The sequence below is a fragment of the Tachysurus vachellii genome, chromosome 19 (genome assembly GCF_030014155.1).
Source record: "Tachysurus vachellii isolate PV-2020 chromosome 19, HZAU_Pvac_v1, whole genome shotgun sequence".
NCBI lineage: Eukaryota > Metazoa > Chordata > Actinopteri > Siluriformes > Bagridae > Tachysurus > Tachysurus vachellii.
Window position 1 is genome coordinate 13,384,496 of NC_083478.1, and position 22,016 is coordinate 13,406,511.

At 40.0% G+C, this 22,016-nt stretch overlaps 2 protein-coding genes across 11 annotated transcripts in view; one reads left to right on the forward strand and one right to left on the reverse strand.

The window, feature by feature from the left end:
• Positions 1-9,149, forward strand: part of foxp1a (forkhead box P1a) — a 33,925-nt gene extending 24,776 nt beyond the window's left edge. For 4 of the 5 annotated variants that reach the window (XM_060894828.1, XM_060894830.1, XM_060894829.1 and 1 more), the window contains exons 8-17: positions 960-1,058; positions 2,422-2,509; positions 2,854-2,937; positions 3,115-3,319; positions 3,591-3,667; positions 5,155-5,256; positions 5,388-5,509; positions 5,875-5,941; positions 7,448-7,611; positions 7,907-9,148. In XM_060894828.1, the coding sequence (XP_060750811.1) occupies positions 960-1,058; positions 2,422-2,509; positions 2,854-2,937; positions 3,115-3,319; positions 3,591-3,667; positions 5,155-5,256; positions 5,388-5,509; positions 5,875-5,941; positions 7,448-7,611; positions 7,907-8,066 (1,168 nt within the window). In that variant the 3' untranslated portion in view covers positions 8,067-9,148. Of the gene's footprint in view, positions 1-959; positions 1,059-2,421; positions 2,510-2,853; positions 2,938-3,114; positions 3,320-3,590; positions 3,668-5,154; positions 5,257-5,387; positions 5,510-5,874; positions 5,942-7,447; positions 7,612-7,906 lie in introns of all 5 variants that reach the window. The other variant, XM_060894832.1, reaches the window with a different exon arrangement.
• A 1,055-nt stretch (positions 9,150-10,204) lies between these two features.
• tns2a (tensin 2a) overlaps positions 10,205-22,016 on the reverse strand; it is a 38,160-nt gene continuing 26,348 nt past the window's right edge. For 4 of the 6 annotated variants that reach the window (XM_060894827.1, XM_060894822.1, XM_060894821.1 and 1 more), the window contains 16 exons: positions 21,748-21,808; positions 21,585-21,660; positions 21,320-21,446; positions 20,727-20,792; positions 20,187-20,303; positions 18,690-20,081; positions 18,277-18,442; positions 16,252-18,035; positions 15,937-16,068; positions 14,639-14,731; positions 14,183-14,260; positions 13,750-13,827; positions 13,331-13,499; positions 13,117-13,185; positions 12,547-12,576; positions 10,205-11,496 (listed from right to left, as the gene is read on the reverse strand). In XM_060894827.1, the coding sequence (XP_060750810.1) occupies positions 11,355-11,496; positions 12,547-12,576; positions 13,117-13,185; positions 13,331-13,499; positions 13,750-13,827; positions 14,183-14,260; positions 14,639-14,731; positions 15,937-16,068; positions 16,252-18,035; positions 18,277-18,442; positions 18,690-20,081; positions 20,187-20,303; positions 20,727-20,792; positions 21,320-21,446; positions 21,585-21,660; positions 21,748-21,808 (4,580 nt within the window). In that variant the 3' untranslated portion in view covers positions 10,205-11,354. The remainder of the gene's footprint in view (positions 11,497-12,546; positions 12,577-13,116; positions 13,186-13,330; positions 13,500-13,749; positions 13,828-14,182; positions 14,261-14,638; positions 14,732-15,936; positions 16,069-16,251; positions 18,036-18,276; positions 18,443-18,689; positions 20,082-20,186; positions 20,304-20,726; positions 20,793-21,319; positions 21,447-21,584; positions 21,661-21,747; positions 21,809-22,016) is intronic. The other 2 variants (XM_060894823.1, XM_060894824.1) reach the window with 2 other exon arrangements.

Here is a 22,016-nt window from a genome sequence, read left to right on the forward strand (position 1 = left end):
AAAAGAAATGTTCAAATGCGAATTGTTTCTTTTAAACCACTGGTGTAAATGAACTGCTACCCAGATCAGTTACACTAAACACAAACAAGTTTGCAGAAGTAGCTGGAACTCTGTAGTAGTGAGTCATTGCTGTGTAAAATGTGGTGTTTGTGCCTTTGATGTGTGGGTTTGGAATTTTTTAACTTCGTCTGGTTCAGTGAGCAAATAACTCTGTAAACAAATTTTATTGGATTTGCATTCTCTTTTAAAGCTGCATCATTTGTTTGTCAAATGCACTATGTATCATTTTTGACTGTGCAGGTTGTGAGTTAATTTGTTTATACGAGGCAGAGCAACCGGTCTGGAACATATAAAGAGTGAAGGGTCATCCCAGCTATGCTTGCTTCAGTTACTTCTGACAGAAGACTATAGTAGATTTGATGGAAATTATGTTCCCCACATAGCACAAGAATACAGACAGGTGCAGAATTGGATATTGGATATGGGTTAGGGTTATTATTAGAGAAATTAATTAATTAATGCATGCTTTTTCTTACGGAAAAAAGCATCCGTCATCATAAAAATACCATTTGATGGAATATGTCTATCCAGTTCACTAAGAGACATTCATTGGTTGTGAGTTGAGATGAGCTACCAAAAGGTCACCAGTGATAAAAGGCTGGTTGTGTCAAAATCTGTGTGACTGCTGCTGTGACATTTGTCTGCAAGCTACCAATAGAAGGATGGCACAGGTTGATGCGAAACCTACAGTACAAAATGCAAGCTATAAGTACAGTTATTGCTGCAATAGTGAAACATAAACGAATCACGCTAATGGACAGAACTAATATCTTTCTTACTTCCGTCTCATTTTGAGGAATATTTTGAAGTAATCACACTAGCCACTTAAACTGATGCATAAAACTCACTTTCCTCAGGTCAGAAACTGACTTAAATGTTCTTTATGCTTTGTGTTACAGTTCACAGGAGGCTCAGAGCAATCACCCACTCTATAGCCACGGTGTGTGTAAGTGGCCTGGCTGTGAGGCTGTGTTAGGAGACTTCCAGTCATTCCTGAAGTGAGTCTCCGTTCCTTATTTATTCTCTTTCCCCCAATAGTAATGTGTTCTCCTGAACACTGCGTATCAGTTAACAGGTAGAAACAGCATTAGTAAATGTTTTCTTTCATTGTATTTAGGCAAGAACAAATGTTTTATTTCTCACTAAGAGTATGATATAGCTTTTGTAGAAAACTGAGTATAGATCATTTTTTCCATTCAACGGTAACAACGAAAGCCTGTTTAATTAAGTTATTCAATTTAAACTTTGCAAATACATTAATGTTCCGCTAAAAGCACTTTACGAAGAAAACCAAAATGTCTGTCTGTCTGCCTGATTGCTTGTCTGTCTGTGTTTGTCTTTCTTTTTCTGTTTCCTTCTGTTTTTTCCTCCTGCCTCTCTTTGTCGGCTCATTTCAATATTTGCGTTTCTTTCCTTTTTCCAAAATCCCCCACCTCTCTCTCTCACTCTCTTTCTCTCTTTTCCCCTCCTTCCCCTGTGGTGGCGGAGTGGTGGGGCCCCTCAGGGTTGAGCTGCACTGCTCTGTGATAAACAGTGTACCCATGGTGATGTTGGCCCATCCCTCCCAAAACAAACAGCGGGAGGATGTTTATGCGTGCCCCCTGCGCTGACCCTAACCCCTGCTCCCTCTCTGCGTCTCCGCCCTGCCTTATTGCCACAACACTGCCTTTGTTCTACAGCTCCACTCTAAGTCAGGCTATTAAAAACACAGTAAACTAGCACACATCATCGTGGCCTCTCCCTGAACACACTCTGTGTACATTAATATTTCTCTCCTGTAGCTCTTTGTTGTTCCCTTCTGGAGTTTAATACTATTAAACATTGATAAGAAGCACAGCAGACGCCTTCTGAAGGAAAATAATAAGCAGTACTCTACATTACGCTGGTGTATGAAATGTTTTTACTGATCTGTTTGTCTTGTTGGCAGGAAATGGATTGTAATATTTATATTTGGAATTGGTTCATTTTATACACTCATTGGTTGAGGTATATTGTTTCTAAGCTCATTTTAAACATTACTTAGTGATCCAGTCTAAATTTTTGACTTCCCTGGATTTTTGATGCAGATTTGATTTAAAGTATTGTTTTGATCAAATATTTATCAAAAAATGTTCTATGTTCTGCTCTAGCTAGACCGTCAGACAGTCAAGTATTGAAGCAAGTTTCTGAGTTTTTTCTTAAGAAACTTAACCAGACAGATTAAATGCTAATGTACGGTTGTAGTGCACCTGAAACTACGCTGCCCCCTAGTGCTTACTGCTATAATTACAATACTTCAGCAGCAGCATTGGTTTAGCTTTGTTATTTCTTATATTTCTCATTATTTTTGTTTTTAATATGGGTGCTTCTTTTTTCCTTCAGGCATTTAAACAGCGAGCATGCGCTGGATGACAAGAGCACAGCTCAATGCAGAGTTCAGATGCAGGTTGTTCAACAGCTTGAACTGCAGGTATTTATTTAACAGTGTGCAAAACTTTAACTTTACTGTTAACACAGTCATGTTCTTATTCTATACTGAGTAATGGTTCTTCGAGAGATTTTTGGCCTAATCCATCTTATGAATATGCATTGTTTTTGTTTTATTTAACATATGAGTCATGTAACTGCAGTCTAATATGACTGGTATATTTACTTACTTTACAACTTCATAAATGTCAAAAGTTATCTATAGATAATAAACAAGAATTATAGGTTTAAACGTCGTAGCAGGATGTTTGTTTATGAAGGAGCAGCAGAAAAGTACTGTAAGCAAGTCATTAATCTTGGTGTCAACTTTGTTTGTTTACCAAACAGCTAGCAAAAGACAAAGAACGTCTCCAGGCCATGATGGCCCACCTCCATGTGAAATCTACTGAGCCTAAACCAACTCCACAGCCAGTAAGTCCCCTAGCACTCGTAGACCAACTTACTTTTTTGTTTTTAAGGTGAAACACACTGATTTTAATCGTCTTGCTTTTACTATCATGTCAAATATATAAAGATTGGAGTACTTTTCTGAAATTACATGCTTCAAGTTTCATGTTTGGATGGTAATGGATGTGTGTGTTATTAAAGGTGAATTTGGTTTCCAACCTCACACTGGCTAAGGCCTCTGCTCCCAAGCCCACTCCCATGAGCCTTTCCCAGAGTGCTACAGCACCATCAACACCTCTCACACCACTCCCTCAGACACCCAGTGTCATCATCCCCAGCAGCCTGCATGCCATGGGTCCTATTCGCAAACGTTACTCTGACAAATGCAACCTGGCTATGGACCAAGGTCAGTTCTACCCTACAACCACATTTAGACAAAAGAACTGGAGTCTTATTTTTATAACCTTAAACGTTTATTTTTGTGTAATTGCATTAACATCCCAGGGACAGTAGAGTTTTTCAAGCTTACGGTATCACAATAAATATCACAATAAATCTTTTAAATCTAAATCTAATTAAATGTCTTTCAGTATCAGGACTGGATTAGTTGGAATATGACTTTTAAACTAAGGCGTGTCTTTTGTCTAAATTGTCAGCTTCTGTTTTTTGCCTCTCAGACATTGTGCAGAATAAGGAGTTCTATTTGAGCACTGAAGTCAGACCCCCATTTACATATGCAGCATTGATAAGGCAGGTAAGGAGCATTTGCTTGTCACAGGAGGCCTGACCCTAGGTGGAGTAGCACACTGTATTGTTCATACATCATATGTTCTTATGTGGTCCCACTTTATCTTGAGTGTCTTGTTATGAATTGTGCAATTAAACAAAAATATACCAGCCACTATAATGTAACTAATGTGGATGTTTGCACTCTTACAGATAGATTACAGAAATATTATAATTGTACACACACAAGTGCGTCAAGATTCAGAAGTGAATCTTGACCTTTGACACTTCTTAATATCGTGTGACTGTGTACTGCGTTTGTGTGCGATATGCTAACAACATCAGATTAATGTCATTAAAATCCATTTGAATTTGACAGTATCTACATGCTAATGAAACAGGAGCTATTCTCCTTGAATTGGACTAACACTAAATGAATTGGTCACTTTCTGTTGTTTGTAGTCACAATCAGAAAAAAACATATTTGTCCAACCTGATGTGCTGTTAGAGCTACTTGTGTTCACTTGTGTGATTGTTGACACACATAGGTATTTGCAGAATGTACTTGTTTAGGTCTGTTTAATACTGCTTTGTATCTGTGAAAGCTTGAGAGCATTGTGTTCACACAGTCACAAAGCTACCACCAGCTTGTCCACTAGGGGGCATAAGAAAAAATCTGAATAAACATCTTGCTTTCTACTGTGGTAAAAATGTACCAAATGCCATAGGATGAGGTCCCACTACTACTTTCTCCAGGTTCTAAATACCATGAACTTTCAGACTTTACATGGCTAGTAATATGAATTACTTATGCCGAGTAATTTCCAAAACCTTCATTTTTCTAAAGCCCTGCAATCCCATATTTTATTAAATGAAGTAAATGAAGTTATGTCTGATCATGTGGTTCATGCCCATGTTTGAGTGGTGCTTTAGATTAGATTATCACTTTTGTCTCACTACAAAATGCTTTTTTTCTTATTAGAGTCAATTCCAGGTGCTTTCTATTGTGCTGCATGTCAAGTTTGTAGCCAGAGTAAACCAGATTTGTAAATTCTTAAAAGATTCTCAAATGAGATGTATGATTTGTGATTGTATTCGTCATATAAACAATCTGAGAAGTAGCAAAGTACCTTCACCTAAAATACACCCAAGACACAGGAATGGTCTCTCTTTTAATTAAAGGTCAACGCATTCATATTCATTTAATCAGCATTTGCCTTAAGCCTGTGTGACAGACTGTATAGGTGTAAGATGTGCTTGTCATCCTGTCTGTGCCCCTCTATATGCCACACTTACCCATAAACCTCCATTTTAGCCTTGTTTAGGAACTGTGCAGACATTGTAGCTGGTTATATTATAGTTACTTGTATTTGTTTCTATATATAGCTGTTGGTATCGGACACATCATTTAAAGTGGGACCTTATTACATTTTGTTCACTGGGATCTGGTTAATATTAATCAGGGAAACTATCAATGGATTATCCTGAAGATTTTCCTGAATTTGTCTTTTACAGGCAATATTTGAGTCCCCAGAAAAGCAGCTAACTCTAAACGAAATCTACAACTGGTTCACTCGAACCTTTGCATATTTCAGACGCAATGCAGCGACATGGAAGGTAAAGTTGTTTTTTCTGCAGTACTACATTCATGTCTCAGTGCTATGTTGTTGTTTTACTGTTTGATCATAATCATGCTTTATGAGCTTAGCCAAAGAAAATGCGACATAATGACATTGCAATTCTTGTAGAATGCAGTACGGCATAATCTCAGTCTCCACAAGTGCTTTGTGAGAGTGGAGAATGTGAAAGGAGCTGTTTGGACTGTGGATGAAATGGAGTTTCAGAAAAGACGACCTCAGAAGATCACTGGGTAAGCAGAACCTTTCTGTTCTACTCAGGGATGCCTCCATCACCAAGTCTAGTTATTCTGCTTATTCATTTTATATGCCAAACAAAATCCTCGAATACATTAAACCAGAAGGAAGCTATTCAAGAAAGTCTCTCTCATGTTTGACCTTGCAGTGACCATGTCCTTGTTTACCTAAAATCCAGAATCGAAATAGATCATCATGGTAATTCCTTATAAATCAGACAATTATTCATTCTTTAGATTTGGCACTAATGAAAATCTTAAGTGGTCAAATGAACACCTTGAAGCACCACTCAGTGGCACCATAAACATCTCGATTGTTTCTATACTTTATTCCTAATGTAACTCATCCTTTGTTTCTGTAGATCACCTTCTTTGGTGAAGAACATCCAGTCAAGTCTGGGCCAAAGCCCTGCTCTGTCTGCTCTCCAAGTAAGTCAAATGTTGGATCATTTCATTATTTCTGTGTTGTAGCATTTTATTATGATTATATTTTTAAGATGAGGGACTTCGGTACAACCTTATCAAACACTTATTACTTCATCATCATTACCAGTTCATGATAGAAGGATGTAGGGGTTTGGAATTTAGTTCTCTCTGCTGTTTCATGCTTTATTCGTGTAGAATGGAAGGTCGTGTCCCAGACGGTACACTGTGCACACTAGTGGTTATATCCATGGGCACTGCGGATAATCCGAAATAATAGTTCATAATCCAAATTTATGCACCTGTCTAATTTCATTTTGATGCATATTGCACATTTCCTGTTAATCCAATAAACCTCATTTCACTACTGAAATATTACTGTGTCCTTCAGTTATTCGATAGATCAAAATGAAATTGCTGATCCAAACACCCAAATATTTATAAATGAAAATCATGGAAATTGTCAGGGAAATTTGCATACGACTGTATTCTCAGTATGAACGTGTTTTAAATGCATTATTCATCAGGCAGACAGGCACTTATTTGCAGACACTCATTAAAAAAATGCGAATGAAGCAGAAGACTACTGATCTTCTAGCCTTCAGTTCAACGAGTCATAAGAGGAAATTTTGCTTTGGTTCTGGGAGAAACAAGATCGATGGCTACGGCCGTAGCGGCTTAATATAGGAAAATCTTGTGCATTCCTGCAAGAAGCGGTGCGAGCAAACGCATTCAGTGCCGCAGGCCGTGTTATAGAGACACAGCGGAATCGCATGAATCCTGGCACAGTTGAGTTTAGGCCAAATTTAAATTATTTTTGCAGTAGGGCTATAAATATATGGTGTGTTCTGTGGCCTATGCAACAGGTTATTAGGGGGGAAAAACGTTCTTAATTGCTACTTTATGTATTTTTGGAAATTTGCAGTACAATATTCTGAATTGTATTTGGGTAATAGCTGATATCCAGTCATAGTTTGGGAAGTTAACAGAAATGGTGATATTCCAGCTAAAGTCTGAAAGCATATTATGCTATTAATATGTAGCTTAAATGTAGCTTAGTCTGGCTAAAGCACCACCGTTTGTTTCATGGAAGATTTAGTGCTCACCTATTGTTATGTTATTAACACTTTTTACTGCTTTAGTCATTCATTGTTCACTTTTGGTGTGCACATGAATTTTTATGCAGTTTTGTAGGCATCCTTAAATTGTGAGAAACAGGGTTATCACTTTATGGGACATCACCATGTGAAGAAAATCAGCATTTGTGAAACTTTTCTTTGGCTTATTCAAACATTTAGACACAACTTTACTAAAAGAGAGTGATAAATGAGGCCCAGTGTTATCATTATTATAGAAATGTAGTCTTATACATTTGATTGTCATCATGATTAATTAGTAAATATAATGAAATATATAATTATATTAAAAGAGTCCAGGTGATATATCAGTGTGACACACAACATTGCAAAGTCTCTATGCAGTTTGAGGTGAAATGTGTTGCTTTTGTCTCAGGCTGCGATGGCCGACAGCAGCCTGCCTCTGTACGGTTCGGCCTCTATCGGAGGCTCCGGCCTCAAGTCTCTGGCCAGCATGATGCATGAAGAACTGAGTGCTCATGAGCATGACGACGACTCTCACAGTGACTCCAGCCTTGATCTGTCTCCTATGTCTGCTCTGTGAGTGACTTTTAACTTAACTATTTATCTACACTTCAACTCTTTAAAAAAGTACCAAACAATATTGTTCCCTGTGTTATGTTTGTTTAAGTTTTTGCTGCTTACCAAGTTTTTAGTAGTATAATTTAGCTAAAATCCTAAAATTCCATTTTTTCCCCCTAATTTCAGAAAGCATACCTAATAGACGTTTTCTTGCCAATTGCTGTTCTGTCTGTGCTGTTCTGTCTATATGTAAAGATTGAAAACTCATGGATGTTGTTTTTCTGACCCTTGTGGCTTGGCTGTGTGTGGACAGACAACATGCTGGACTAAAAGGGCAGCAGATGGAGAGGGAGTATTTGGAAAGCTCCATGTCTCCAGAGATGGGAGACGGACACAGCCCTGATATTGATCACGACGCGGATTATCCCGAAGAGCACGAGCCACACGCTGCTCATCCCATTGCGTTTTCTTGAAGTCCAGCTATTCCGCAGCCACATAACCAGCTAATCAGTGTACCAGCAGACTCAGAGAATGTCCACATATTCCACTTGGGAACAAACTATTTATTCGTGGAGCTACCTGTCATTTCTTTTGTATGCAGGGGATTGACCTCAACGGTACTAAAGGGCTCCTCTGTGTCGAGCTCATATACATAACGTTTAGCCCATAGACTAGCAGACGATGTTCAGGGCTATTTAGCAATTGCTTATGTGTTTTGAGTCTACATTTTAAAATAAGCACTACACACTACCTAGACGCAGAACCTAATCACTGTAATCAGGTGATTTATGTTATGATTATCACAAGAACTATTTTTGACACTAGAAGCACCTAGGACCAGGTTTTGTTCAGTTTTACTGTAGTATGTGTAGGAACTCTGGGAACTTTAATTCACCCTGCGTATGAGTCTTCTCACATCTGATAAACTGTTTTTAATCACCACTGCCTCAAAATGATGTGGTTAGTCACCATCTAGAGTCACATCTGACCTAAAGTATGTGCCTGCCCATTAATTATAGGTTTGCTCACTGAAATTGTGAATGTCTTTTGAACTTTGCTTTCTTTTTTTCAGTCCTAGTACAACCAAAACCAAAGGGGAACATTTTATAACCAGCACTTGATGAATGTTTTTTTTTTTTTTTTTTTTTGTAATTATTAGATACTGATTTTTTTTTCCTTCCCATTTATTTGTATAGAATGTTATGATATTAAATTACATCAAAACATCCCAAAAGATTAGCCAAAATGTTCGTTCTGTTGATGGGGTTACAGTGATTTAAAGCAAATGTCTCTGTATTTGTGTGGAACAGCGTTTCTGGGTCGTCTCTTGGTTGGTGTCATTCCCCTGTTATAGGTATCAACCACAGTTACCAAAGATTGTAAATTGCTTTTTATGATACATACTTTGTTTACATGGTCCCTTTTGATATACCCGCAACTGAAATGTTTGCCTTACAGCTAAATCGGGACTCGGTGGACTGTGCTGTGTCCTTAACGTTGCATGGAATGTGTAATGTTTAAATCTGATTGGACATAAAGTTTCAAAAAAAGTATGAAAAGTCTCTTTTTTTTTCCTCAAAAGTTTTAAGTGTGAAATGCATGGGCTGTTTAGATCCAAAACAGTAAGTAAGTCTGTATTTCAGTACATTTTTTTGGTCTCAAAGCAGCTTTACAGAAGCATGGAAACAGAACAAAAAGTTTAAAGTTTAAAATGAAGTTAATATTTATCTCAAACAGCTATCTCTAATGAGCAAGCCGGAGTGACGGCGACAAGATAAAACTCCCTGAGATGACACGAGGAAGAAACCTTTAGAGGAACCAGACTCCGAAGAAAACCCGTCCTCATTTAGGTGACACTGGACAGGAAATGATGTCAATGTAAATAATGTCCTTTCTACAACAGTTTATAATACTGCAACCGAGAGCTCCTGAGGAGCTAATGGGTCAGGGTCATTTCTGAGATCATTTATAGACTTAACACTAATTCCTTCCTGCCGAGCAGCCATGACCTTGTGACTTCTTGTGGTCTCGGTGTTCATTCTGGAAATGGTGTTGAAAAACTGATTGTGCTGGCTGTAGTTTTCAGTTATCCAGCTCATTTTCTGTATCTTGTCCTGCAGTAGTAAGTCGACACCTTTTACACTTTTTGTTTATAACCTCAAAACATCTCGAAGATTATGAAATGCATTGCAGTTGCCTTCACTTACTTGGGCCGTAGTTTCAGCCCGTTTTCTTGTTTCTTTTTTAGTAGTTCAGGTTTCTGATCTTTAAACATTTTGGGTAATGGGACAATCAAAGTGGCTCACTTTTTTAGCTCACTGTTAGTTCTAAAATATTTTGGAAAAAATGTGTACAGAATGTTGTAATCCAGAAAGAAACCCTGCAGAAAATCTTTAGATGTTTTTGCTAGTTCGAAAGCCTTTGGCAGCTTTAATATTCACTGTTTCATTTGTTTTTTAGTTGAAAGTAAATATTTCCTTGGAAACATGAATCTACTTTGTTTACTTGCTAGAAGCAGGCCAAGTCAACTGATTGATTGATTGATTGATTACAAGAAAAATGTTGGCTTTACAAATAAACTCCACACTTATATGACAAAAAAACCATCTACTTGGTACCACAGCTTTATATTTATTATATTCATTTATGCTTATATTGAAAAAATAGCAGTTTACAAATCCATTTAATATAAAAGTTTCCTTCCATTAAGTATTTTAATTACTTTCTGAGCTGCATCTGTGTGAATATATTACTAAATACAACGATCGACAAGAAAAATACAGAGTACAATATATTAAAGCTGTCGGACATGTCTGTCTCTTAGAAAGCCATAATGACTCTGATACATGCAACAAAATACAGGACGTTTGAATCGTTACTGAATAAAGCTGAATAAATATGAGTGCTGAGCAAAGCATTTTAGTTCAAACTTTAAACCTCCTTTTTTACAGGAACATGGTTAAGACATGAAAATGAATTACATTAATATATAAATTTTGATACATTTCTTTCTTTTTTAGGGCTGTGTATTTAAAAAAAAAAAAAAAAACAACAACTTGTATTGCTGGATTTTTCTCGGCAGGTTGATTATGCTGCAATAAAACGACCAATGTTGAGTACAGCAGTGGAAGCGGAAAGCTTATTATCAAATCTTTTGTCTGTTTAACTTCATTCTACATGTCAATCTGTCTGAAAAACATGACAAACTTATACGACTCTAGATGAACCTATTTACACTATTGTTACCACCGCTGTATGCCTGCACCTCACACACCCTTCTGAAAGCCCGGCGCACTTCCTTTCCTCACGCCACCTTTAAATCCCAGTAAATCTCGGACTCTCTCAAACATTCTTTTGTACTCTCTTCTACCGTGTCCCTGATCAGACACTTATAGCAGCTAGTCGCTATTCAACTACTTAAAGCTGATTAATAAAATACATACAGAAAGTCTGTTGATTGTCAGCTGTGGAGATATTTGGTATTTCTGAGTGCATGTGCTTTGTTATTCTGACACTAAGACACTTTTCATGTATAAAAGAAAGCAACAGTGCTCAGTAATATTCCTACCTCAATGATTATGACTTCTAGTAGTGTGTTATGATTTATTTATATACGACATGTGTGTCACTGTTTATTGGACTCACTTTGATTTGGTCTTGAAGCACTTTATCTACACAACAAACTAGTTTTCAGTGCTTTGGTAACTCGTACGTCTTTTTTCCTGGCAGGGAGTGTAGTAGTTTTCTGCCTTCTTCTTCCTCTAGCGCTGCTGTGGCCCCAACATGACTTTGTTGATGAAGTTAACGATGGCAGTGGCTGGCTGCTCCGGGTCGAGTTCGGCAAACAGGTGACACACGTTCTCTGCCACGCTGCCTGGTTTCTTAGCTACAAACCCAAACACTCTACAAGGTAAAAGCAGAAGTGTGAGTGAGGATTAGAGACAGATGGCCCTGTACAGAGTCACTGTAAACTCACTCAATTAGGACAATTATGAATTCATTCATAAATCCAGTCAATTTATTCCCAAGGGATAAGTGGTTTAGTATAGTGGACTTGCAGGTAGATTCACCAGCACGTTAGAGAACAATGCTGCATTTTTGTCTTATAAAATGCCCTCATACCCTTTTGTGAAATGGTGCTTTTTCATGTGATTCCTTAGATCATGAGATAAAATTACAGGAGAGTCAAAAACCTGGAAGCTTTTAGTTTCATCTAAGGCTGCAGTTGTTCACTAGACACTACATGAACTACAGCCAGGATCAGATGAGCCAAAAATGAAGCTCTCGAGGTGAGAGTGACATAAAAGAGGATGATTATAGAGAATAGGAGCCTAATCCTGACTCTTTAATATTGTAAAGGAGCTGTGATGTTCTGGAGGTTGTAGAGGGTAAATGGCTGCTTGTGCAAAAGCCAGGGACAATGATCCAACATGTGCTTCTGAACCCACAGAAAAACGATTACGTTATCACAGAGTCAAGCTTCTGACATGGCCATCAGTGTCCCTGGTCTTAAACTCACTGTAATCCTATGGGGTGACTCAAGAAGGAGAGTTCACCGGGGAGGAGCTAGGACCCTGGAGATATTGTGTCCAGGCTGGAGTGCAACTGCTCAAGTGTGTTAGGTGAAGAATTAGTGCTGTGATGTTGGTGATGGAAAGTTACCCCACAAAGTACCAAATACAGGGAGGTCTATAACGTGTGACATGTTAAAAGTTATTTTTTTTCTTTTTTGCAACAAGAGTCCCAATAATTCCACAAAGTTTACCACAATTTGTAAACTGCGCTAGAAATATAAAGTAAAATCAAAACATTACGGAAGATGATCAATGTTTCTTGCATTTCGACTCAGAAGAGCAAAAGAGGAGGAAAACATAAATGAAGCCAAGCACATGAGCAACACACACACGCATGTACACTCACACATGTACACACACGTACACACTGAGCACTTACTTAGTTGTTGTGCTGTCTGAGTTAGTCCACCTATAGCAGAGGAAGACGGAGACAAACACTCAGAAACACACGTGCACACAAAGCTGCAGGCAACTACACACACATGCTATCTGTCACATTAAAACACACACACTCAGATAATTACACACACACACTTGCTGGACCTGCACATTAGAAGTATATTGGTTTATCAGTAATTTATTCCACTTTGTACTGTGTTGAGTTGGGAATCTGGTTAACTTTGGCTTCATGCACAACAAGCTGAGTAAATCTGTCTACATAGTTTTACACACCTTCAAAGCTAACACAGAACACACAGACCAGGCTGAAGGTTCATGCTCGACCTGACAGATCATCACTGTATGCTAAATCACGAGTGAAAGTCAAGCAATTCATATAAAGTTTTAGAAAGGAGCACTTCACATGACACGTTAAAGAATGTTGGCCTGAACAATCCCGAATGTTTTAGGACTGACCATATTAAATTACACCCAGAAAATAATTCAAGGTTACTATATTAATCCCAATAAATAAGTGAGCGTGTGAACAGTGTGTATAACAAGCACTTACCTCCTGTCCTGTGGATCAATGCTGCTAAAAGTCACACTGTTAATTGGGTAGTGCCTCCTGAAGAAAACCCTGAAAAACAGCATCAGTCACATATAATTAACCAAACAGGGGAATTAATAAAACAATGTACTCTCTCTATAAAATGTGTGTGTGCAGCATATTTCAACAACAGATGGAACAGAAATAAAAACTGATCTTGTTAGAGTTAGCGTACCTGCGCTGACTGTCAGTCAGAGTGATGCCCTGTGTCGACACTTTAAAGTGCACTACCGTGGCTAAAGGCCGAGGGCTTAGTGACATCATCATGCCTGTCGCTTTAGCTACTGCCTGTGGTCCTGTGAGAGACTCAGTCTCCACCGAGTTCAGGTACAGCACATTACATGCTGAGGAGAGAGGAACACTGAGTAGGAGAACTAGTGAAACTTCTAACACCAAGAAAAAAAATGGATGAAAAATGCATGAGCAAGAAGAAAGAAAATAGACAAAAGAAAAGGCAAGGGATGGCATAATTCTGGTGTGTGACCGAATTGGAATGATCAAATGAAAAAGAGAGAATGAATAAGAAGAGAAAGAATAACAGTAAGTAAAAGAAGCAAGGAAATAAGAAAAAGGGGTGAAGATGTGAGTGTTTACCTGCTCCCTGTTTCAGTAAGTCTGCTGCTGTGCTCATGTTGCTGACAGGCTGCACTTCCTGGATCTCTGTTATGGGATCTGAGAGAGAGAGAGAGAGGGAGGGTGTGTGTGTGTGTGTGTGTGTGTGTGTGTGTGTGTGTGTGTGTGTGTGTGTGTGTGTGTGTGTGTGTGAGAGAGAGACAGAGGGGGTAATACTTGTTATAGATTTATAGTAGATGTTTAATACTTTAAGAACTTCACTCCATCAAACTATACAACTTTTTACATCCAAGAGATCATTTGTACACAAATTCACATGTTAATGTGTTTTATTGTTAGTTGGATTTCAGCATATTCTGTACTTAGTGTTTTTCATTCTCGATATGACATTCCTACTGCTGATATTTTGTGTTTATCAGTTCCATCAAACATCTTTAATGTACGCTGCCTGTACCTTTGTCAGGGATGCGGAGAGCCGAGGGCAGAGAGATGGGTGTAATGGAATGCTGATATACCAGCGCCGATAAACTCCCTGTGAAACACAGATACACAGAATGTTAACACACACATTTAACACACACACACACACACAAACACCTACACACACAAACACCTACACACACACACACACTTTTTTTTTTCAATTTAATAAAATTACACTCAAGTGTCACTCCAGTTGAGGACTACCTGATATGTTTCAGGTTCATATAGTTTAGCTTATGTTAACTTTGATTGCTATTATTACAACACACAAAATATCCAGAATTATATTCCAGATGTATTTTTAATTATTCAGAAAAGAAAAACAGTATCGATTCAGAGAAACGGTTTAGTAAAGTATACAAGGGCTGTTACACACAGTCCAAATTATCAGAATGTGTTCATGCCAGTTGTTTTGAGATGTGCTTACCAAAGTAAGGCTCATTTTGACAGCCTTTGATTTTCACCCCTCTCGGTCCAGTCTCAATTAGGAAATGTCTCACCAGCTGTTCCAGAGGATCTCCTAGAAAATATGAAAATATAAAAACATGCCGTTTACATACAGATAAATAGAAAGGCAGTGCAATTTTTAGGTTTTTAATATCATTGTAAAGGATAGTAAAACATTCTTTTCAGAAGAAGAAGAAGAAGAAGAAGAAGAAGAAGAAGAAGAAGAAGAAGAAGAAGAAGAAGAAGAAGAAGAAGAAGAAGAAGAAGAAGAAGAAGAAGAAGAAGAAGCAAGAAAAAGAAGAAGAAGAAGAAGAAGAAGAAGCAAGAAAAAGAAGCAAGAAAAAGAAGCAAGAAAAAGAAGAGGGAAGAAGAAGAAGAAGAAGAAGAAGAAGCAAGAAAAAGAAGAGGGAAGAAGAAGAAGAAGAAGAAGAAGAAGAAGAAGAAGAAGAAGAAGAAGAAGCAAGAAAAAGAAGCAAGAAAAAGAAGCAAGAAAAAGAAGAGGGAAGAAGAAGAAGAAGAAGAAGAAGAAGCAAGAAAAAGAAGAGGGAAGAAGAAGAAGAAGAAGAAGAAGAAGAAGAAGAAGAAGGAAGAAAAAATAAGAAGAAGGAAGAAGAAGCAAGAAAAAGAAGAGGGAAGAAGAAGCAAGAAAAAGAAATAGAAGGAAGAAGATGGATCAAGAAGAAAGAAGGAAGAAGAAGAAGCCTTTATTTTTGTCACATATACATTACAGCACAGTGAAATTCTTTTCTTTGCAGATCCCTGCGTAGGAAGTTGGGTTAAGGGCACAAGGCCATCAGCCATGATACATTACCCGTGGAGTAGAAAGCGATAAGGGCTTTGCTCAAGTGCCCGAGTGGCAGCTTGGCAGTACTGGGGCTTGAAGCCCAAAGAGTTTTTGTTTACAGATATACAGGTGGTAGCATAACATTTTTTTTTTCTTTGCTGATAGGTGTGTTGGTTTTAAATGTAATTGTGCGGTGTCAATTTACATTGTCCACTGGGGGTGCTAGAGACAAACTTAGACCTTAGCTTACAAATGGCCAGAAGATGTACACAAAATTAAGACTAAGCCTCTGAAGACCTCTTGCACTAAACACTTCAACAGTTCAACTGAATATTCATAGATAAGTTTATTCCCCTTGAGATTTAGTTGAACTATTTCAATCCTGCCTGCTATTTAACTCATATTCTTGTACATGTTCAGATTCCTGTAGAAGTAAATGGATGGAATTTGTAGTATTAAATGTGTATGCATCACACACTCAAATAATGCACTACCTTTGCTGGAATGGCTGCTGATGTTGGCAGGTGGTGAGGCCACTTTGAGGGCCAAACCATAAGCCCCCTGGAAGGAGTTACTGTCCCTGATGACGAATGCACCCGGCTCCTTTTCCTTCAGAGCTGCAATTGCTGTAGATGAGGGAACAGAACAGAGTTTAAGTCAGCTGTTCTGTACATTCTGTCATCATACAACTAATCATGTTGTAATTTGAATGAACTGCAATAAAATTGTCCTGAAGTCTAAATGCCTTGCTAAGTTATAGGTCTAAAAACTAAGGGATGTCCTCTGATGCATTGTGCCATCTAACTAACCTTGTTCTCTGGAGATTCCAGGCTTGTACCAGAAACGGGAGCTGTCCTGCACAAACTTCACACTGACCCTGGTGCCTGTTTCACCCTCTTCCAGCCCATCATTCTGCCCACATGGTACAGTCACAGCTCCTACCAATGGTGAGAAGGTAACATGGTGTTGGCCAGAGGGGGAATGACTCGTGGATGCTCTTAAGGTGCCTGACCTTCCATTGGGTGAGTCTGGCTGGGTACCCTGTCGTCTTTTCTCTGGCAAAGGAGGCTGTGTGGCAGTGTTGTCAATAAGAGGGTAAGCATCAGCGGTGCTGCAACTGGTATCTGGATCTCCAGATAGGGTGGATTCTGTACCCAACATCAACTTCCTGCCCAGAGTTGCAAAGCCTGGCACGTGGGGTTCAGGTGAGGAAGAGCCATTCAGACTACCAATTGGTGGTTGAGGTAAAACAGGAGAAGAAGGAGATAAATTGGGAGTCTCTGAATTAGAAATTGATGGCATTCCATTGCTGTGAGGCTGGGCTGGAACAGACTCTGATATTGGGATTTGGTCAATCTGGTGCAAAGAATGAGGAGAAACAGTGGGTAATACTGCCTCATTTTGGATTGGCTGAGAAGCTGAGGGGGGCAGACTGGTTTCCTTGTTTGGCTGGCTAGTGCTCTGCTGTTGGTTGGTCTTAGTGGGAGATGCTGGGGCAGAATGGGTAGAAGGCACTGGGGCTTGCTGGTTAGTGTCGGTTGTTGTGATTACAGGGGCAGAATGTGTGGAGTTCTGTGGAGAAGGAGAGCAGTGTGTGGAGCTTTGTTGATGAGGCAAGCAACATGCAGAATTCTCCTGAGATGCTAGGCAGTGTGTGGAGTCTTGTTGAGGAGCTGGGTGGTGTACAGAGCTCTGCTGAGGACACGGGCACTGTGCAGTGTTCTGTAGAAGAAGTGGGCAGTGTGCAGAGTTCTGTTGAGAAGGTTGGTGGCTTGTGGAGCTCTGTTGAGGAGTTATGCAGTGTGCATAGCTCTGTTGAGGAGGTGAGTGCTGTGCAGAGCACTGTTGAGAAGGTAAGGAGTGTGAACAGTTCTGTTGAGGAGGTGGGCAGTGTGTGGAGTTCTGATGAGGAGATGGGTGGTTTGCGGGGCGCTGTTGAGGAGTTGGCCCATGTGTGCCATTCTGCTGCAGAGGGAGGCAGTGTGCAGAGTTCTGTAGAGGAAGTGGGCAACGTGGAGAGTTTTGATTAGGAGGGGAGCAGTGTGTAGTGTTCTGATAAGGAGGAGAGGAAGAATGTGTGGAGAGCTGCTGAGGAGAGGAAGAATGTGTGGAGAGCTGCTGAGGAGAGGAAGAATGTGTGGAGAGCTGCTGAGGAGAGGAAGAATGTGGGGAGAGCTGCTGAGGAGAGGAAGAATGTGGGGAGAGCTGCTGAGGAGAGGAAGAATGTGGGGAGAGCTGCTGAGGAGAGGAAGAATGTGGGGAGAGCTGCTGAGGAGAGGAAGAATGTGGGGAGAGCTGCTGCGAAGAAGACAATGAATGTGGGGAGAGCTGTTGAGGAGAAAATGAAGGATGTAATGTGAGTTGCTGAGTAGGAGAATGTGTAGTGAGCTGATGAGGAAGGATGCAGTGTTTCTCTGGGATGGACATGCATGATTTAGGAGGCTCTGTGGATGGACTTCCAACTTTATGAGGGTCTGGCCCAGAGTTTGACAGATTTATCTGTAGAGATGGGTTTGTTCTCTCCTGGTGTGAGGTGCTGACTGTGCTCATCTCTGATGATCGGGCCTCCTGATCCCGTACACTCAGACTGGGGCTAGAAATCAGGTTGGACAAAGGAAAATGGAATTTTTCAGTGGTTTAACTATAGCCGATTTATGTAGAATTTTGGTTTTACATTTTATATATCCTCTGGGTGTTTGTAAATCTACTAATAACAAGATTAACAATGCCAGTTCTGAATTTGAACCGAAAAAGTTATTTTGATTATCAATTTCATTTACAAAATTTAATTCAATTATTCCACTATGTACATTCTCAGTGAAAAGCACAGTTACCTCTCTTGTGTATGCGTTGGGCTGCTGGTGTGGACTGGAGTGGGTGGTCCAGATATATCTGAGGGGGTGGAGCATGGTCCATGTGCTTCACGATGTAGCCGCCTCAAGGAACCATGGGTAATATGGTCCCGCCATCCTACATTCTCACCTGGAACTCCAGAACCATCTGACCAAAAAGCAGGAAAGCACAGCATTGCGACTAGACTCCTAAGCATAGCTATAAGAACTCAGTAAATGTCATGATAATATTCTTAAAAGAAAAGAAACAACTTCTGATTTATTATAAAATGTTTTATTGGCCCTGGAACAACATCACTTCAGCACCAAACTGGATGAAACACCCTATTTGTTTCAAATAAAAATCCTAATGAAATGCTTTTATCATGTTGGTGGTGAGTTCTGTGGTATCTGACCTGAGTGTGTGTTGGTGGTGTAGTGCTGCTGGTGGGGGTCTGTATGGCTATAGCAAGAGGAGTAGCTATGAGGCAGTGGAGACGTGGAGTCTGACTGGTATCCTGAAGCGTAGCCACGACTCTCAGAAGGCGAGGGCTGGTAGGGTGAGCAGGGGCACATCTGGTGAGATGTCTGGTAGCTGCTGGAGCCACTGCTATACTTTATATCCAGGTGGGCATGACTGAGTGATCTTGAGGGTTCAGGAAATGCAGGGTGACCCTGGGGCAGTGGGTCAAATGTGAAAGCAGGCTCATGACTTGAGGGGCCATATGGTGGCAAGGTAGTTCTTCGGTGCCAGTACTCAGCTTCTCGTTCTCGCTCCCATTGTAGTTCTGCCTCTCTGTCCCTGTCCCAATGTAGTGAGACCTCCCGACCTTGTCTTAACCCTGCCTCTTGCTCCCAGTGCACTTCTGTCTGTCTTGGAACATCTGGTCCTCTGCTTCGCCTTAATCCACCATCTCGATTGAGCTCTTCCCTTTCCCAGTGCAATACTTCTCCTCTGTCGAGTCGTAAAGTGTGAAAGTCCTCTCGTCTCAAGCAGCAATCCCGGCATGGGCAGCTAGGAGGTGGTAGAAGGCTGTCTACAAGCATCACATCATGGTAGGGTCCAGGTGCTTTCGAGTGGTGTGGATGGTTGTGTTGTGCCTGGGTGTACGGGAGGAATTCATCTGATCGACACAGCAGTCTTCCACTAGGGGAAAGTGAATGAGGGTGAGGGCAGAGCTCCTGGGATGGATAAGGGCAAGCATGTCTAGAAGGACCATGCAGGTAGTGCTGAGTGCTTTGCTGTCGGTCCCACAGCAGGTCTGGAGGTGGGAGTGGCTGGTGCACAGAATGACCACTGTGGTGTTGGCACAGACCTAACATGTTTGGTGAAGATACTGCTGTGTGGTTGTTGCTGGGAGTTGAGTGGTCCAAGCAGTACCCGTTGGGTAAGTGATGGAATTCAGAGCATCGCTGTGATCTGTAGCCCATGCGGCAAGAACATGAGCGAGCCAAGCGCAGCGATCCAGTATTTTCTTGTGGGAATGAGTCTCCATCATCCAAAATTGCTGTCTCACGATCACGATCCCTGCTAGTCCTCTCTCCCTCAATACCTCCAAGAAGCCGCTCCAATTCCTCGCGTTCTTGTTGAGTAGGTGGTGGTCTTCTGGGTGAATCTTCAAGACGTTCAGGTGGAGCTGATGAATGCCCAGAATCTGTGCTAAGTGACAGGGGATGACCTTGTCTCTCATCATAGATTTTCCCTGGACTACCATTGGTGGACGAGGAAGAGGAAGCACAAGCAGCACGTCGCTTCTTCACCTGAGCATACAGACTGCCATCCAGAGGCCCTCGAGTGTGTGCAATATCTAAAGAATGACAATTCAACTGACATTAACACTTTGATGAAAATATAATCTAACCAAAAATAGTTTAGAAAGTAAATGGAAAGCCAAAATACAAGGTTTTTATACCATCTTGATTGTCTCCATGTCTGTGATTCAAGTTGTCATAAGAATCCCAGCGTACCACTTGATCAGCTGTATTATAGTCAACTGTGACTGCTGGGTCATTCCGCTGGTATTCTCGCCCTAAACCATATACAGGATCACTTTAAAAACTGAACATGTTAACCAGTATAACTGTATTTACACACTATGATCATGTTTCAAAGAATTTTAAAAATCTTCTTGTATTGCTTAGTTTTCCCAACAATATGATTAAGGAAAAATCACCTTCCACAGAACTACAACCACTTAAGGGTTTAAAATAATACTGAGCAACCATAACCAAATGAGTATTTTAACATATCTGCGTCATATTTTAGCATAATTATTTAGTTTTTTTAATACTGCATCATTGCATTAGTAGTATATCTGAATACATGAATAAAGCAATGTTGCAGTCACATTCAGTCCTCTGTACAATATACGGTGAATTTTGTGACATTAAAAGATAGCAATAATGTTTTTATTGTAGAAAAACTTTGCAGAATTTGAATGTTACCAAAATACCTTTAATTTTCTCTGGCCCAGAAGAAAAGACAAACTCCACAGTGGCATCAGAGGGAAATCGGTCATCTATAGAGACCAGTGAGATATTTAAAAAGTTGGTTACTTTAAAAATAGGAGTGAGCACAATAGATTTGCTCTATAAGCCTTCATCTATGCTTAATTACACAATGAATATATAGACAAATATGTATGTCACATTACAAAATTAATAAAACTGACATGCGAGGCTCAAGTTTATTCAACAGTACTGCTACAAAGCCAGGATAGAGTGTTTAGGAAGCATGTCATCTTAATTATCTTGGAATTATAGGCAGGCATTATACACAGAGAGGAGATTTGGTGAGTAGATGTTGTAAATTCTCTAAAGTGGGGATACAGTGAATTATGGGCAGATATTAAAACATGCTACATTTTATACTGCAGTTAAAACAGCTCCACTGAGGATCTTCCTGAACACACACAGGATATTTTGCCACTGTCTTAATCCTTAATCGGGATAAAATCGGGAAAGCACGGTGTAATAATAGAAAATTAGTACAGAGGGAATTCAAACATTCAGGATGGCCAACTTGACTGTTTAATGGTTGGTGTACCTGAGCAAGCTTCATCAAGTTCTCCTTTCCCAAACCAGAGCTGTGATCCATGAATGGTGCAGGTGTGAAACTGGAGGCGGAACACTGTGTCCCTAGTGGCCTGAAGTTGTCTGTGATAGCACTTTACCTAGAGAATGAGGGGTGACAGACATGCACACTTATTTAGTTGTGCCAAGAAAGAAGGCATACACATTTATGTTCTGTTAGGCTGTAAACTGAGACAAGGCTGCAGTGATTACGTTATGGTAAGATTAGTGCTACACACCATAATGTCTCCTTTCAGCAACAGAGCAGGCTCGATGGTCACACACAGCTTTCTGCCTGTTGAACCCTGCAAATCACTGCAGATAACACAGACACAGGATGACAGGCTGCATAAGCTGGTAATTCAGTTGAGCCTAAAAATGCCTAATTGGAACATGACTCACTAAATGCCAGAAGTGTAGACCAGCTGCATGGACTGATAGATCTTCATAAAGGGCAAGTACCCTGTAGACAGAGGAACAAAAAAAGACCAACAAGATAGTGAGAGATAAACATTGAGAACAAGGTAGACTGATGGAGGAATGTGTTAAATGCTTCCAGGACCATCTCCTCCACTGCAACAGATTAAAAACAAACATGCTCTGTTTGTATGTGCGTGTTTTCACGAGGAGTGGTTATTGACAAACCGGTGTTAACTCTCACTGTGAGCACA